Consider the following 19,285-nt stretch of genomic DNA (forward strand, 5'->3'; position numbering starts at 1 on the left):
CATGAACCCGACTTGAAGATGATTTCAAAATGCCATCCACTTCCCACCAATTACCGTAGGTTTGCATTGCCTTTAGTATTATGTTGGATTTCTAACATAGGGGCCAGTACTAAAATTGAAGAATAATTTCTTCCTTCCAAGAAATATTCTCCGACTCCAACTCCTTAAATATTTATTTTTTCAAAAGACCCTTCTTTTCTCATTCTCCTTTACTAACTTTTCTGTTTGTTTTGTTCTCTCTTAAAGCTTAAAATAAACTTGACAGTATGTAGTGGAAGTGTTAGGAATAAGTTCTTACTTCATACCAGATATAGTCACTCACCACCACTTCAACCTCTTCTTCTTCTTCTCCTCGTCTCTTTTCTCTATCACTCTCTCCTTCTTTAATAACCCTAAAGAGAAGAACAGGAAAAAGTTGATTCTCATTACTTATCTTGCTACCTTCCTTCTTTCTTTCATTCATAATCATCATCATCATCTCTTCAATGTGAAGCTTGTTTCTCACTTTCTAAAGATGCTTCATTTTCTAAACTCAACTGAACTACAAGTTTCAACTCTTTTTATCATCCCTTCTGATAAAAACTCTCTTACTCAAATACTTGAACACTTCCCAAAACTCTCTGTAAATTCTTTCGAACCCTTTTTTCATCGAAAAATCTGAAGGAAAAATCCCCACTTAAAATGGTCCTTTTTGTATTTGTATTCTTCTCTTTACTAACTTCTTCTTCTTCTTCTTCTTTGGTTAATGATGGTCTTGTTTTAACTTCATTAAAACAAGGATTCGAGTTTGTGGATCCAGTTGTAGAAACCTGGGACGTTTCAAACCCGGGTTCAGTGTGTTCTTGGGTTGGAATTCAATGCAGTCGTGATCGTGTAACCGTCCTCGACATTTCAGACATGAATCTTCGCGGCTATGTTTCAAAAGATATCACAAAGCTTGATGGACTCGTTACTCTTTCTCTTTCAGGCAACAATTTTACTGGAGAAATTGAGTTGAGCAATTTAAGTAAACTTAAATTCTTAAATATCTCACAGAATAACTTTACAGGAGGTTTGGAATGGGATTACTCAAGTTTAAGTGAATTAGAAAGTTTTGATGCTAATGATAATAATTTCACAGCTCCACTTCCGCTCGGGGTTTTAAAGTTGGTCAAGAATTTGAAGTACTTAGAACTTGGTGGGAATTTTTTCCATGGAAAAATCCCTTCAAGTTATGGAAGTTTGATAAATTTGGAGTACTTATCATTAGCTGCAAATGATCTAACTGGAAGCATTCCAGGTGAGTTGGGTGATTTGATTAACCTCAAAGAACTTTACTTGGGTTATTATAGTACTTTTGAAGGTGGGATTCCTAAAGAGCTTGGGAATCTGGTAAATTTGGTTCACTTGGATATGTCTATGTGTGGACTAGATGGTTCAATTCCTAATGAGTTAGGGAATCTGAAGTATCTTGATACACTTTACTTGTTTGGGAATCGACTAACCGGTTCGATTCCGAGCCGGTTAGGGAATTTAACAAGTTTGGTTAATCTTGATCTTTCAAACAATGCACTTGTTGGTGAAATTCCAGCTGAGTTTACAAATCTTCAAAAGCTTAGTCTTTTGAATCTGAATTTGAATAGGTTACATGGTTCGATTCCTGATTTTGTTGCTGGCTTTCCTTATTTAGAAACCTTACAATTATTCATGAACAATTTTACTGGTGTGATTCCTGAGAAATTAGGACAAAATGGAAGACTTCAGTTACTTGATCTTTCTACAAATAAACTTACTGGTACAATTCCTCAGTATCTTTGTTCTTCTAATCAGCTTCAAAAATTGATTCTTTTCAAAAACTTCTTGTTTGGTTCAATTCCTGAAAAGCTTGGGGTTTGTACTAGTCTTGTTAAAGTCAGAATTGGGCAGAATTACTTGAATGGGAGTATTCCAAATGGGTTCTTGTTCTTGCCAGAGCTGAATATAGTTGAGTTACAGAATAATATGTTGTCGGGGAATTTATCGGAGAATTCCGGGGAGACTAGTCCAGTGAAATTGAGTCAGTTGAATTTATCGAACAATTTACTTTCTGGTTCATTGCCATCTTCCATTTCAAATTTTTCTTCCCTCCAAATTCTATTACTTAGTGGAAACGAGTTTTCGGGTCCAATTCCGGTTTCTATTGGCAATCTTCGCCAAATTCTCAAGCTTGATCTTAGTGGAAATGCATTCTCTGATGAGCTTCCTACAGAGATTGGAAATTGTTCACATCTTTCTTACTTAGACTTGAGTCAGAACAATTTTTCAGGTCCAATTCCAAGTGAAATTTCAAATATTCGAATTTTGAATTACTTGAATTTATCAAGAAATCATCTTACTCATGAGATACCCAAGTCCATTGGTTCAATGAAAAGTCTAACTGGTGCTGATTTCTCCTTTAATGATCTCACGGGGAAGCTGCCTGAAAACGGACAGTTTTCTTACTTCGATGCTTCTGCTTTCGCTGGCAATCCTCGTTTGTGTGGTTCTTTATTGAACAATCCATGCAATGTCACTGCAGTAATGGGTAAACCAGAGAAGGTTTCTCGCGACTTGAAGCTCATTTTGGCTCTTGCATTTCTCATATGCTCATTGATGTTTGCTGTGGCTGCGGTAGTTAAGGCTAAGTCATTCAAGAAAGTTTGTTCTGATAAATGGAAAATGACAACATTTACAAAGGTGGGCTTCTCAGTTGCTGATGTTCTTGAATGTATGAAAGATTCAAATGTGATCGGCCGAGGCGGAGCTGGAATTGTTTATGTTGGTAAAATGCCAAATGGTGAAGAAATTGCAGTAAAAAGATTACTAGGTTTCGCTAACCACAGTCATGATCATGGATTTGGAGCTGAAATTCAAACACTTGGTAATATTCGGCATCGGAATATCGTTAGACTACTAGCATTTTGCTCAAATTCGACAACAAATTTGCTGGTGTATGAGTATATGAGAAATGGAAGTTTAGGTGAAGCTTTACATGGGAAAAAAGGAGGCATTTTAGGGTGGGATTTGCGGTATAAAATCTCCATTGAAGCTGCATTGGGATTGTGTTATCTCCACTTTGATTGTTCTCCATTGATACTTCATAGAGATGTTAAGTCTAATAACATTCTCCTGGACTCAAACTTTGAAGCTCATGTTGCTGATTTTGGCTTGGCCAAGTTTCTTGTCGACAGTGGTGTTTCTGAATGCATGTCAGCAATTGCGGGTTCTTATGGTTATATTGCACCTGGTAAGTTCACATTTCCTGAATTTTTCATTTCTATAGTTATTGGAATCAAGAATAGAGTACTTGTCAGCTTAGTATTGCCGGATTGAGTTTTGACGTACTATTATTCTTTTGCAGAATATGCTTACACTCTCAAAGTCGATGAGAAGAGTGATGTTTATAGCTTCGGGGTAGTTCTTTTAGAACTAATCACGGGGCGTAAACCGGTCGGTGAATTTGGAGATGGTGTTGATATTGTTCAATGGGCAAAAAGAACAACAAATTGCAAAAAGGAAATGGTGATCAATATCTTGGATCCAAGACTAAGTAAAATACCAATGAGTGAAGCAATGCATCTTTTTTTCACTGCACTGTTATGTGTTCAAGAGAATAGTGTTGAAAGACCAACAATGCGTGAAGTAGTTCAAATGCTATCCGAATTCCCTCGGCATTCGCCTTCTAATTCTTCCACTTCGTCATCCTCTTCTACTTCGTCGTCTTCAACTTCGAAACATTCTCAAAAACAACAAGAACAAGAGCTTAAGAAGATGGGTAAGGAAGGGAAAGAAATGGAGTTTCATAAACTACCGCCAGTACCAGATCTGTTGATCTAAAAAAAATAGTTTTGAGTTGTATGTTTAAGTAGGAAGGTTTTAATTAGTTTACTTACAATGATGTTTCATGTAATCGCCATGAAAATATATAGTCTTGCTGCAATATGTCCAGAGTTAGTGATTTTTTCTTCTTTTTTTTAGTCATAGAAGATTTGGTGGGCAAAAGCGAAATAAGCAAAAGGAGTTGCACTTCTTGTTAAGGGGTGTTATGTTTGGATATCTTTGTACTATAATATACGAAAAGAATGTATGATCTGCTTTGATTAATTAGCTCAGCTTCATTCAGTTTAACTCTCAGGAAATTTTAGAATTCTCAGTTTTGGCGAAGAGAAATCTCATGAACAACAGTGCACTATATCCCCCGGCCCTGATACACTCTAGAAAGGCACACAATAACAGGTAAACTGTATCTTTTCCTGCAATGTTAACTTATACTACTGGAAAATGACCCATTATAGCTATTGTCATTTCATGCTTGGCCATGCGCCAAGTTTTAAAGTTGTCTTGTTAAACGCCAACATCCTCCTCTCAAACACTAAGCAGATGCAGCTACCGATTGCAGGCGTTACGGGACCAATCATCTTTCTTAAGGACAAAATACCATCCATGTGTTGTTCTAGTTTTTGGTTTTTACCGGAAGAAACTATCCTTCCTGAATCCTGACCTGCAATGTGCACGTCTCCAAGCCTCAACTTCCACGTTACTATTTGTGGCCAGAACCTCTGCGTCTTTTCCTACTTCAATTTCTCATCTGGATCAGAGAGCACACGAAATGTCTCGAAAACGGTCAGGGTAGAAGAAAAAAATTGCTGAAATTTGGAGCTGGTGGGTCAGCAGCGTCTGTGCTCGCTCCATCCCTGTCCACAGGGTAAAATCTCACACCACTCTTTTGTTTTTGCATTTGTGAACAACCTCAGCCGGTCAGTAGATTTTTGAATATTGGGAGTGGCTTGTGAAAAGAAAGCTTCACCCGTGATTCTTGCTGCGAGTGGAGAGAAAATCTCTCCATGAAAATTGTGCATGAAAAAGAAAAGAGAGATCAAATCCAATGGTGTTAATCTTTGGTTAGACTTTTTTTATCTGTCGTCCTTTGCATCTGAAAGAAGGTACATATCTTAATAGATCTAGTCAGAAAACAGAATGACAGCAAAGCAAATAGTAACTTACATTAGTATTTCTTTTCAGACAAAGATATTGACTCTTTTCGGATACTACAAACTTCTCTTCTTTTATGTCAGATTTGAATCAGACGTATCGAGACCAAGGAAGAACCAAGAAATCTGCTCTATTTACGATGCAGGCGTTGTCTCTAGTTTCAGTGCCGGGAATCGGTGTGGGGGTAAAACAAATCTGATTCTGGACTCTGGAGAGTCAATAACGCAAGCCTGGTATCTGACAAACACACTCGTATTGTGACTCGGTTTTGCTGCCATGGATGGTGCTTAACATACACGATATTGGGTGCCGTGAAAGCAACCTTACATTTCTCGTTCATGTAAGACGGATTCTTATTACTTTTTACGTGCATTACTGTTAAAAGAAGGAAATGCAGTACTGCAATATTTAAGTTCGTTTCTATCCCATCTGTAATTTCCTCCCAGCGAATCTCTGACATAGTTGAGGCTGAATTTCGAATGATATTATAATCATTTTACAATAATTATCAGTCGGTAATCCGTAGGAACTATCTACTCTCTCTGTCTTGCGCGCGCAGAATTTTGGGTTTCCTTGTCCACTTTAGGTCAAACATCATTTTAATGTACACTCCAAAATGTCCTGGGCTATATCGAGTCTACAAAAATTATTCGAGGTAATATAGCAAAACAGATAAATCATCTCGGCTTAAAGGAAAAGACAAAATAGGACCATTTTGAAATGATTTTGAAAATTTTATCCAACAACTATTTTTAACTTGCCGGATTAGGGTATTTATCCAAAACTCGCCGGATTAGGGTATTTACCCAAACTAATGAGGTATATAAAAAATTTAAGTGGGCTTATTTGAAAGGCTACAAACAAGATAAAATTACCTAATCGCCTACCGAAAAATATTTTCATCCAAACCTCAAGTCAATTCATTTTCCGTCCCAATCAAACAACCACTACTTCTTATTCTCCATCGTTTTCTTCTCATTCTCCATCGTTTCGTCTCAAGAAAAACTCTTCGATTAAAAGTAGTCCCTTGTTTTATCAAACTCAAACGAATTATTATGTGATTAAGTTATATACAAGGGTATGAGTTATCTATCAATGTGATGAGATCACATTGATGGGTCTATTAGAAACTCTTCTATAACGTCAGTTAACAAAGTGTACTTTTTTATTGTTTTTCCATAAAGTTCTTAATTCTGAGAATTGTATACCGTACATGTATATCATCTCCATCTTGTCGCGTTAAACAGTGAGGTCGTAAATGTTACACGTGATCCAATATTCTGAACGAGATAGATAGTTATGATGACATAGTAAGATTACATGATTCAATATGAAGTCTATAAATTAGTACATCCATTGGTATTATTGTGCAGTAATTATTATTCTAAACTGGCCAATGATCACTCAAATTGTTTAGGAGATTATATGATTAATAATGGTTGTCCGACACACGTAATAGTCGATGATATAAGATATTAATAATCGTAATGACACTGTCAAGCAAGAGTTGATATTCCATGGATTATTTATGAATGTCAAGTACAAAGGAGGGACTGTTATATATGTAGCTATAACAAGTTTAAAGGGTTTATTAATAAATAGAACATGAATTAAAGGGTTAAATCACAAATCTATAATGGAGTGATTTGTGATTAATAATCGGAAAAACTAATCACGTGAGACGTGGTTTTGACCGATTATTAAGCTAATGAATGTTTAACTGTAAAAGACCTAACTGTTTTATCTTAGTGAGAGAGTGGAGAGAAAACAACTATACATAGACATATCTGTTAAGACTTTTTAGGTATAAGAAAACCCAAGCAGTAAAAGTATTATTAGTACACTATTCTTGTTTGAAGTATTGGTGAAGAAAACACAGGATCAAGAAGTCAAGGTTGGAGTTTTTTGGTCTTCTCAATTACTGCTAAGAAGGTAAGTTATTAAACCATGTTCTTCGTTTCATATATATAACCAAAGTGGATGGATTTTTTGGTTTTAGGAAAAAGTTTTGAATCGAGTCTTTCGTTGTGTCTTTGATGTGCTTGTTTCCTAACATCAGTGAGGTTGGCATTAATGGGAAACGCTCGTGGTTGAGGTAGAACTGTAGTTGATGTTGCTGGTGATCGTCAACAATGATGAAGACTTGCTAGTGGTTTGCAGTGGTTTGCTGGAAGTTATACAAAGATAGTGATGCTTTTTGATTCATGAAAACTCATCTGCCATTGCTAGGATCGGGGATGGACTTTGTGATGCAGAGAGGTACGAAGATTGATTGTGGTACAAGTCATGCTTTGGGTTAGGTCTGTCTTTGCTGTCCGAGTTTTGAAGTTTAATAAATAACACAGAAAGAATATATCTCAGATGAAAAGTAAAGGAAGGAAAAGAGGTGCACTTATGTTGTGGGTTTCGAGCAAAACCATGGATGTTGGCAGTAAATGGCTGAGACTGAAATCTGAGTCCTGGTCTGATAGGATGAATGAGTTATAGAAAGATAAAAGCTCAAATCGCTACCAAAACACACCTCATCAACTTGTGTTTTATGTACACAACTTGTTCGACAGAATTACTGAAAGTCAAAATCAATATAAAAGAGTTTTACATCACAAGAAGAGAAGAATCTAGGAGCAAGGAATTAAGGTTTACCCCTTAGGGGGAAACCTTGGTATTTTGTAACGTATTTTCTTTTTCTTATCATATATTTTTCACGGGTTTTACTAAATCTATGTGTATATAGTTTCCATTGATTAAGGATGATTTCAATGTTCTAGACATAAATCTTACAAGTTTGTTTGGAGTTTTTATCATCATCGTTTATCTTTACCATATCTAATGTTTATGAGTGATTATTAGATTAATTTGGGATGCTTACTAGATTGATATACTAATTGTTCTATTGCTAGTACTGAGTTAGAAGATAAGTAATGTAGAAAACGCGAGACCTTGCATAGGGATTATGTGGAGTCATTGCGACTAATTACAACATCAGCAAGTGAACCTTGAGCTAAGAGTTTACTACTGGAATCAACCTAATTCACAAAGTCTAAAGTGTTTGATTGGATTACACCTTGGATACACTTGGTGTTCAAACGAATAGAATCTGGTATTGGAGAGCTTCTGTATTCAGTGATACAATCCCAAAGCTACATTGGTACAAAAAAATATGAAATCCTGCTGTCCTTCCTTCCACTGCTGTGAATATATGGAAAATAACTAGAGAAATATGCCCTACTGATGAAAATTTGAGGAAAAAAAGTTTTCATTTTGCTTCCAGATGCTTTATCTTCCATAAAAATGAAGACTATATGACTCATATCCTTTGGCAGTGTGATTTCTGCAAAATCCTCTGGAGCTGGGTTGGAGGTATTTTCCACTTCTTGAATCCTGTACCTTTTGAAGATGTTTTGAAATTAAGTAAACATTCTAGCCATGTGATTAAAGAACTTTGGATTAAGAAGCCTTAGAATCACATATATATATTTTCATCTCCCTAAAGAGGATGAAATTCTCCTATGTTGTGATGGGGCATCAAGAGGGAACCCAGGTATTGCAGGATATGGCTTTATTGTGAGAAATCATCCGGGGACTTTCATATATGTTGAATATGGTGGGTTGGGATTGTTTCAAACTTTGTTGCTGAATATATAACTAATGTCAGAGCATTGGAATGGGCTTCTGAGAACAACAAAGTGAAGATTATTCTCCAATCTGATTCTAAATCTCGTGTCAATTTTTTAATGGACCAAAAGATACCCTGGTTCCTTTCAACTAGATGGAAAAAAGTAATCTCAAGTTTCACATCAATCTATTACAGGCATGCTTACAGGGAAGTCAATTTCTCAGCAGACCATTTTGCTAAGAAAGGAGCTCAGTTTAATAAAGGGCAGAGGAATTGCTTCAATCAAAGACCAAGTAGCCTTTTGTCAATGGAAGCTCCTGACAAACCATATTTCAGATTCTCTTAGTTTTTCTCTTGTTTTTTGGTCTTTTCCTGCTTTTGTTTCTTTGGTTTTTGGTTTTTGTATTCTTTGGGTAGGCTACTTAACTGTTAAGGCTTGTACTCTTTGTTTGCAAAAAAAAAAAAATATTTAGTGATACAAAGAGTTTTGAGGATAATACTGAGCTAGATGTTATTCTACGGTTGGTAATGAATTATTCTTACGAAAGACAGATAAGTATACTATGTGAGTCAACATATGGTAACGACAAAGGATTTCTTAATCATCTCTTTATGTTCATTGTCTTTTAATTTTATTTTAATTATTTTATAAACCAATCCCCCTTTAGTATTTATTTATATTTTTGTTTTGTTGATATAAATAACATATCAATTATTCAGTTCTTGGTGAGAATGATTCTTACTACCACTATATTACTTGTTAATTTGTGGTAAATATATCGAGTAATTTGTTGTACTTTCGACACACATAAGGAGTTCGCATAGAATATCTATTTAAGTTTAAGGATATGGTATATGTTTTTTTTCTTGAAAAATCAGAGCGTCGTCATGGTTTTTATTCAAAAGAGTGACAATTTTATTCAAAGTGTGACGACGGTAGCTGAATTACTTAAGCATTGTCATAGTTCTAACTCAATACCATGACGGCATTTTCCAAATCTCGGAAACAATGATTATATTTTCCATACCAAGTATATGTTCTATTTGTTCACAGATGACATAATGGTCGCCGTGGTTTGTATCAATATATACCATGACGACTGTTGATATTTACAACAACCAATTAGTGGTTGAGTTAAACCCCTCCCTAATATTTTCCTTTAAAAGGAAAGTAAACCCTAATCAAGACGATTACGGCCGCAAGAAGAGAATAAAAATAGAAGAAATGGTGGAGAAAAAGAAAATCAAAACTTGTTTCTTAAAATGAAGAATGATGATGCTCAAAGCCCCGATCAAAAAGGAAAGGCTCAAATGATTAATGATGCTGATGCAGAGTTTGAAGAAATGTTAATTATCATGGACCCCAATTTAGGGAATCCATGTTGGGTATAAATCACAAGGGTATAATTGGGATTTTCTAAGGCATTTTGTTTTTGCTACAGCTGGTTACAAGCGAGGTTTTGATACAGTCAAACTTCCTCCATATGTTACACTAGCTTATAAGGTGATTGATGCTCACCGAAGAATAAACCTTGGGAAAATGGCAACTTTGGTATCCTATCTTTGTTGGGGACTTTACCCAAATAGGGTCAGGCTCCCGTGACAAATTTTTTTGACAAACCCTACCAGACATTATATTTGTTATATCTAGTAGTTCATATCAATGCTCACGTGGTAGTCTAACAAATTCCATTTTGTGTTTGGCTTAAACGAAAATTGGGTTAGGATTTATTAAGATCTTCTTTGACTGTTCTTTGACGGACGTTAGGATCTCTTCTTTAACCGAGGCTTCAAATAAACTTGATTGACAAGAGGAATCTGAATTTCTATGTCCTGAATCCAATAATATTGATAGACTAAGCCTCCATATAGTCATCATCATCCCCATTCTTCATATCTTAGTGATGGTATACGTCACAAACTCATCCCCCACTCAGGATCAGGGCATGATCAATAATTGGTGATTATGATTCACCATTTCATAATCTTAGTTAGAGATCCCGCTTAAACCATGATTATTACTTGCATCAGGACTTGAATTATGAGGCCAATAGTATTGTTTTTGATTTTAATTATTACGAGAACAAACATTAATACAACTTAAATCCATAGCTTATGTTGGATATGCCATTTCAATGTATTTACTTTTATAACTTAATCAACATTTCCAAAATAAACAGATACAGCTTAACATCTTGTGTTAATTCTAATGATAAAGTAGCACAAAATGACAGTGATAGTAATAACGTGAAGAGATTGACAAATGAAGGAAAAAAACCATTAATGTAAAAGTAGGAGAAGAAGAAATTGGCGACGTCACTGACTATAAACACGATCAAGGAGATAGGTTTTAAATTTTTTCGGAACGATATTTATTAGGATGATAATCATATTGGCAATCAGGGTGACTATTAGAATGGGAACTTACCCTTCGCCTCGGCATAGTTACTACCAAACGGAGAATAGTGGTAGTTACTGCCAAAATATCAGCCATTTGATAAACCTCATCTAATGGTCCAGAACTTTTGTCAGATTCTTTTGTCAAAACGTTTTGTTCCTGGATCCTGAACCTTAAACCTACTTAGATTCTCATGTCAATAATGCTCAGACCTTGGCCTTTTTTTTTTTTTGAGGAGGGACATGGTATGATTATTTGTTTAATCATTCATGTAATCTTGTTTATGGTTAAACTAATTTTGCATGAGTTGTCCTATGAGTTGTCTAATGTAGCCATGAGGTATCACTCTAACTCATGATGGAAAGGTTGGAGAGACATGTGGCAAGCAAGACTAGGACTCTCTTCTAGCCTCACTTCTTTTAAATGAAAAATCTGTTTTTATCCATCCATCTAAGGTGAGGAAATAGAAGTAGATAAGAGTCATGAAACCAAAGGATATTGCTTTCTATTTCCTTGTTGTTAATCTGTTTTTTAGGTATATGCTATTTGTAGTGTTCAAGCAATCTAATAAGGTGTTGTTTTTATGTGTTATAAGAGCATGTTTATACTAGGTTCAAGTTCTGATTTCAGCATGTAGTTGGCTAATATGATATTTAGTGCTAAGCATAAAGTTTAAGGAGATGAAATTCCAACATTCTACTTCTATTTCCCTAGTTATTTTCATGTTATTCAACTAGAGTATATGCAGAATCATTATTTGTTTAGTCATATATAAAGTTACTCTTGTATAGTTGTGTAATACTCCTTCTATGTTGCTAAACATTAACATATAATATTCCGAGTATTATGTTAGTTTTAGCTGATGTTGGTCCTCATTCTATTGGTTCTGATAATTGTTGCTTGTGTCTTATCTTTCAACTCGAATTTTGTATGAGGGTTATGTTCAAGCAAGGTATAGAAAGTGGTATCTCAGTCTTGAAAGAATGATGGCTTGATTTCCTAGTTGTTGAGAAAGAGGCCTTATCTTTTGAGGTCAATCAGATTTTTCTTGCTATTTATGTTAAGGATTTATTGGAGATTGACTATTTAAAAAAAATTATACTACTTGGCATGAAACGCTGCATCAAGTGTCACTAACTAAAGTAGTAGGTGTTTCCAGTGTACCTGATATTAAAGTTTGTTCCGCCATACTCCACCTCATGAATCAGACTCTAATTGGGATTTTCAGTTTCACGCAACAATGGTTTATGGTGCTTAGAACAATATATATATATATATATATATATATATATATATATATATATATATATATATATATCTTCTCATTTAGTTGCCACGACATGATGATATCTAAGAAATCTAAACGTATTTTGTCATGCCTGCACCAACATGGGGCTATGTGTTGTTATCAAATGGTCATACTAGTCGGCTCTTGTGTTAGTATGGGGACTATTTTCATCCGATAACAATCAAATTCAAGAGCAGCATGAGCTACAGATGATGAGGATTTCTGTGATCACAGGGGTTCATCTATATCTGAAATGGATGGAAGATTGAGTCAGGATGTTTTTATAGCACTAGTAGCACCCATAGATACATATCCATTCTTCATGTTATTGTTTTAGAGTGAATTTAGGATACACTCTTGACTTCAGATGCATTATGGGCTTCAACCATGGTGCAATCCTTGTTTTGGCAGTTTCATTTATGACCTGCTCAGCAGGTACAGATGTGTGGGGAGCTGTAGAAAATATCGGTGATAGGCTGTTGTTTGAGGGTGAAAACGATTTCTGCTGATTTTGATAATTTCGGGTGTGTGGGTGAGAAACGAGTTTAAACCCTAAACAATGTACTGCAAGGGAGTACTTTAGATTCGAGAGATCAATCTGTACAAATCCGGCCTAAACCAAGAAATGGTCGTTCCAGACTTGCTTCGGTCACAAAGTGAAGGAGAAGTGTTGTTTTTGGGGAGGGAAGCGAAGAGAGTGTTGAGACCAGAATAGTTGATTCTGGAAGAGTAGTTGTTTCACGACTTGTATCAGAAAGTGGGAAGCTCACAGATGGAAATGATAGACACATTTTTGTGTCTGAATTGTCCTCAGTGTCTTTATTGTTACTGCTTGATTTTGTACTTATCATGGTGTTCTTATGTTTGTGTAGGTGTTTTTGGAGAAATACGCTTGTGTGGAAAAAGTTGCTCAAAAAGTGCTATTTGGGATCCCAGAGGACACTTGCTATTCGGACTCCCACTTTGGATAAGGGGCAACCCAATTGCTATGGGGCATCCGAGTGCTACTCACACCCCACACCTGGATAGGGGGACGCCACTTCTTCTTCACACGAAACAGAAAAGTGGCGGGAGTTTATCAGTTCAAAAATTTATTACGGCGTAACTTCTGGAAGAGAATTTGGAGGGGATTTATTGAGATTCAATGATCGGATTTAATTGATATCACCCTGTTTCGATTAAACAGGGATGGTAATGTGTTTTGTTTCGTTAAAAAAGGGATATATTATCGGCTTGATGTAAAACAGGGTCCACAAGAATATCGGGTTTTTAATTCTGTTTTCCGGTGTTTATTGTGATATATACGGTGGGTGGACTGAATACTTCTCTAAGTGAACGTGAACATAGCATGTTGGGTGTGTGTCGACATCAGCAGACACTTGAAGAAGGAATAAAATCTTCACAGAGAAGAAAATTATCCCGTGGAGAATAAAAACAATAATGGAGAAGATACTGGAATTAAACTCGAGTTATGTTGATCCTGTGAGTATATATAGGGTACTGGGGACTCAGAGAAGGGGGACGGAGAGTTTGGGAGAGTTTTGAACACCACAGAGGCGAGAAATTGGAGTTGCAGAGAGTCACCATTCCAAGAACACGAAGAACAAAAGACCCACAGAGACAGTCGTTTTTCTACAGTAACAGCGACAGTTAGGTTTTATCGTTCCCTGTAACAGTTCGGTTTGCAACAAATATAATTGTTACAAACCCGGTTTTAATCATTTTCACCCATTTTCATCATTTGTAAACCCTTTGAGCAATAAAAATGATTTTTGAGCATGTTTCAAACATGATGATGAGCTAATTCTCCCACAACCAAGGCAATGAGGAAGCTATTTACGCATGAATAATTGGTAACTATTTTATTTTCTCTAATTTATAATTTATAATTCACTCAATCACTGCCTTTGCAGAGTTTTAAATTGTTTGCGTAATTTTCTTAATTAATTGTGATTCAATCTGATAGGTTATACTTTGTTTAGTCAATTGATAATCTATGCTTAGGGAATACAATTAATATTTGAGAATTTGCCTGATTATTTGTGAGTTGAGAAATAAGGGACTTAAAAGATAATTAGAGTTTGTGGTTATTTACCACATTCATTCATGTGTAATAGTGGAATCAGTGTCTTGGTTATTTTTAATATCTTGAAATCAATTTTGCAATAAGTTTTCTTTATTTTTTAAGTTTTATAAGTCTAAAACTATTGCTTTCACAAGTCTCAACAAACCTATTTCTATAAAAACTCAGTTGAAAATCACATCAATTTTTGGCGCCTCGACGCGGACTTGTCTTTAGGCTAGAGTTTTTATATTTTTTTTAGGTTTTTAATTGTTTTTCATTTTTATTTTATTTGTTCTTCTTTACGTTTTTGGGTTTTTGTCTTTTCCTTACAGAGTTTGGAGTTTGGAGCGAAAGAAAAATTTGTCAAATCTTTTGGTGAATACTTAAAGATTTGAAGTAAAAGCAAAGCGAAAGGAGCGAAAGAAAAGAAGAATAAAAATTAATTAAAAAAAAGAGAGAGAGAGAGAGAGACATTTTTTTTGTTTTTTTTTTAGAATTTTTTTAGATTATCTTTTTATTTTGCATTATATTTTTGGACTGTGGACTTTGGGACTTTATTTTTTTAAGAAACCCTATGGAAGGGTAGTTTAAATATAAACTGTTTGCAGAGAAGGACAGCGATTACGATATCGCCTCGGCCCCTCGGGTTTGTACATGACATAGGATTCGTGGCCCGAGTCGACTTCAGCGGTTCATCCCCCGTCTGGAACGGGAGGTAAGTTTATCTAAACACCCGCGAATCCCCTGTCAGCGGGTTTACTATATTCCTTCGTTTGCATATATGCTGAGGAATTGAAAACGGCTGCTTTAATTTGCTAGTAAAGGGCAAGGACTGGCCATACAAGATAAGGGTTCGGATTTCATCACCGTTCTCTTCTTGCCCGCCTTAGGAAAATGAAACCAAACGCGAACCTAATCCTAAAATTTTGACTAGAACGAGACCTATAGGGTAACGAGCTTAATAGGAAATTCGTTCGAAAAATATTGGTTACTCTTTTGAGCATACCTTGAAGTTCATGATGGTTTCTGTGATTTGAATATGCCGCCTTGTAACGCCGATGTGGCCTTGGGTATCAAAGCTCCACGCAGCTTCCCTCGTCTCTATTCAACTTATCTTAACTCGGATTGATTCCAGAGAGGTTTGCTCAGATTGTAACGAGTTCCTTTTCGAAAGAATAGAAGCTGGTCTAGAAACAATCTAAGTGGAGCCATCATGATTTTTGTTTGCTAGAAATCTTTAGGTTTGCTTTGGTGGAGTCAGCCTGCTTTGTGTTTGCTTAGAACCTCCCTTCCTTTAGGATTATTTTATTTATTTTTCTAGTGTATGCCCAAGGTCATTAGAAAACGGGCTTAGAAAAGAGATAATCTAGGTCGATTGATTAGTGAAAAACCTAGTAGTTCTTCTTGTGGAAGCGGGGAGCTCGAAGACTCTTCTTTTCAGAGCCCTGTTTTTGGAAACTTCAGTTTTGAGAATCTGTCTCTTTGTGAGGAAAATACCCCTAATACTTCAGCTGTGCCAGCGATGGCAACTTTGAAAGATTACATGTTCCCAAATAGGTCCACCCGAGCTTCGTGCATTAAATTGCCAGCCACTACGGCTAATTCCGAGATAAAACCTAGTATTCTTCAGATTATCCCTATATTCTTAGGGAAAGATGATGAGAACTCTTATTCTCATATTAGAGACTTTGAGGAAATTTGTGGGACAATTAGAATAAAAGACCTTACTGATGAAGTCTTGAAACTTAAGATGTTTCCCTTTTCCTTGAGATATAAATCCAAGACCTAGATGAACAACCTACCATCTGAATCCATTAAAACATGGAAGGAACTTATTGCTGCTTTCTATATGAAATTCTACCCTAAGCATAAAACTGCATCTGTTAGGCGGAAAATTAGTGCTAGTGTGCAACAAGAGGGAGAGTCTCTTTATAGGTTTTTAGAGATATTCAATGATCTCCTATCCCAATGTCCTCACCATGTATTTGATAAGATGAAACTCGTAGAGATTATTTATGATGGTTTAGACTATTCAACCAAAGTCATGGTCGAGTCTATGTGCGCTGGTGAGTTCAGTAGTAAAAGTGTTGATGATGCTTTTACCTTCTTAGGAGCTGTCGCTGAAAAATCCCAACAATGGGAGTCTTATGTTGAACCCCCCAAAGACTCTTGGTCAATAAAAGTAGCACCAATGTGGTAGATACAAGCTTCGGGTCAGATGCTAAGTTTGTTGCTTTGTCTAGAAGGTTAGAAGCTTTGGAATTGAATCATCCTAAACATAGGTCTCTTGTTGAACCTGATGATAGGTTTAGAGCCTCTCAAGTGTCTAGTTGTGGAGTATAACTCAATAACTTGTTTTGGGAAGATCAGGTTAGTGAAGAGCAATCCCATGATGTCTATAACAATGCTAGGTTTGAGAACCGTCAAAAGTTTGACCCATACTCAGAGACTTACAACCCTGGTTGGAGAACCATCCTAATTTTTATTGGTCTAAGAGTCAGAATCAAGGAAAGTCTAGTAATTCTCAGCCTCCCCCAGGTTTTGGTTATGCTAAGAACTCTTCAGGTCAACCCCAGTTTCAGAATGATAAAAGGATCTCCACCTTAGAAGAAACCCTTACTATGTTAGCAAAGAACCATGAGATGTTATCAAAGAACCACTATGGTTTTCAAGAAGAAACCATGCAGAATTTTTAGAATAATTCCCAGTCTCTTGCTAAATTAGAACTTCAAGTTGGCCAAATAGCTGAGTTTCTTAGTGAAAGAGAAGATGGAAGGTTCCCTAGTCAAACTGATCCTAACCCTAAAGGATAGAAATCGTACAATCATGTGACTTCTATTACAACCCTTAGGAGCGGAAAGAAAGTTGACAATAAGGTTGCCATGCCTGATAGTGAACATGATGTAGTTCACCCTTCTGAGCCAGAAAATGATGAGACTGATAGAGTCTCTAAAGAGACCAATGAGGGTCCGGTTTATCCCGGCTTTGTTCCCAAATCCCCGTTCCCACAACTGCTAGTTCCAACTAAGAGGGAGTCCAACTTTAATGATATATTGGAGGTTTTTAATCAGGTTACTATCAACCTCCCATTGTTAGATGAGATTCAGCAGATTCCCGCTTATGCCAAGTTTCTTATGTGTACGCAAAAGCGAAAACTTAGTGTCCAGAAGAAAGCCTTCCTAGCTAGTCATGTGAGTTCTATTATTCAGAATACCACTACTCCTAAGTATGAAGACCCATGGTCCCCTACTATTTCTTGCACAATAGGTAAATACCGTGTCGAGAAAGCTTTACTTGACTTAGGAGCCAGTGTGAACTTACTCCCATACCATGTGTACCTTAAGCTAGGACTTGGTTAGATGAAACCTACCCAGATGACACTTCAGTTAGCTTATAGGTCCGTTTAAATTCCTCGTGGGGTGATCTAGGATGTTCTTATTGAGGTCGACAAGTTTATATATCCGGGTGGATTTTGTTATCCTATATACCCAACCTGTCCCTGACCCAGAGAACCAAATACCAGTGATTTTAGGTCGCCCGTTTTCAGCTACATCAAATGCGATCATTAATTGTTGAAATGGTATTATGAATTTGTCTTTTGGTAATATGACTATTGAGCTGAACATTTTTAATATTAGTAAGCTACCCTCTAAACTAGATAATTCAAGCATAGAAGAGGTGAACATGATAGGAACATTAGTCGAGGAGTCATTACCAAACTCTTTGTTAGAAGATCCATTAGAGAAATGACTAGCCCACTTTGGGATTGATTTTGATGATGACGATGTGATTAATGAGGTGAATGCTTTGTTAGATTCAACCCCTTTGATAGACACTAGTAATGGCTGGAAACCTAAGTTCGAACCTCTACCCGTTTCTAAGTCTACCCTAGTTCCTTCGTTAGAAAAGCCTCCTAAGTTGGACCTTTAACCATTACCAGATACCCTGAAGTATGTGTTTTTAGTCCCATCTGAAACTTTACCTGTGATTATAGCATCCGACTTGGATAGTGATCAGGAAAGTAGGCTAGTGACCGTCCTTCAAAATAACAAGGAAGCTTTAGGGTGGACCATATCAGACATTAAGGGTATAAGTCCTACTGATTGTATGCATAATATCTATTTAGAGAGTGACACGAAACCTTCTAGGGAGATGCAACGTCGACTGAACCCTAATATGAAAGAAGTAGTTAGAACCGAGGTTCTTAAGCTGTTAGATGCAGGCATTATCTACCCCATTTCAGACAGTAAGTGTGTCAGCCCCGTTCAGGTTGTTCCCAAGAAATCCGGTATTACTGTAGTACAGAATAATAACAATGAGTTAATCCCAACCCGGGTGACCATGGGTTGGCGTGTATGTATTGACTATAGGAAATTGAACAAGGTCACTAGGAATGACCACTTTACCATTCCCTTCATCGACCAAATGCTAGAGAGATTAGCTGGACGCAGCCATTATTGCTTTTTAGATGGATACTACGATTATAATCAGGTTGTCATAGCCCCAAAAGACCAACAGAAAACCACTTTTCCCTGTCCCTTTGGTACCTTTGCGTATAGACACATGCCTTTTGGGCTATGTGATGCCCCTGCGACCTTTCAGCGTTGTATGATGAGCATATTTTCTGACATGGCAGAACGGTTCTTAGAGGTCTTTATGGATGATTTTTCAATGTTTGGTTCGTCTTTCGATGAGTGCTTGCATCATTTGTCATTAGTTTTGACTAGGTGTAAGTAAAAGAATTTAGTGCTTAATTGGGAGAAATGTCACTTCATGGTTTGTTCAGGAATTGTTCTAGGGAATATCGTATCTTTGAAGGGTATAGAGATAGATAGAGCCAAAGTTGACTTTATTGAAACTTTACAGGTTCCAAAAATCGTAAGAGATATTAGTTCATTCTTAGGGCATGCAGGTTTTTATCATCGATTA

The 19,285-nt window shown here is 36.5% G+C and overlaps 1 protein-coding gene across 1 annotated transcript; it reads left to right on the forward strand.

The window, feature by feature from the left end:
• Positions 1-254: 254 nt before the first annotated feature.
• On the forward strand, positions 255-4,101 carry LOC113306584 (leucine-rich repeat receptor-like serine/threonine-protein kinase BAM3). Its single transcript, XM_026555516.1, has 2 exons — positions 255-3,244; positions 3,359-4,101. The coding sequence occupies exons 1-2, from the start codon at positions 682-684 to the stop codon at positions 3,832-3,834; spliced, it is 3,039 nt and encodes a 1,012-aa protein (XP_026411301.1). The 5' UTR covers positions 255-681; the 3' UTR covers positions 3,835-4,101.
• The last annotated feature ends 15,184 nt before the right edge of the window (positions 4,102-19,285 follow it).

Source organism: Papaver somniferum, chromosome 8, assembly GCF_003573695.1.
Source record: "Papaver somniferum cultivar HN1 chromosome 8, ASM357369v1, whole genome shotgun sequence".
In the NCBI taxonomy this organism is placed as follows: Eukaryota; Viridiplantae; Streptophyta; class Magnoliopsida; order Ranunculales; family Papaveraceae; genus Papaver; species Papaver somniferum.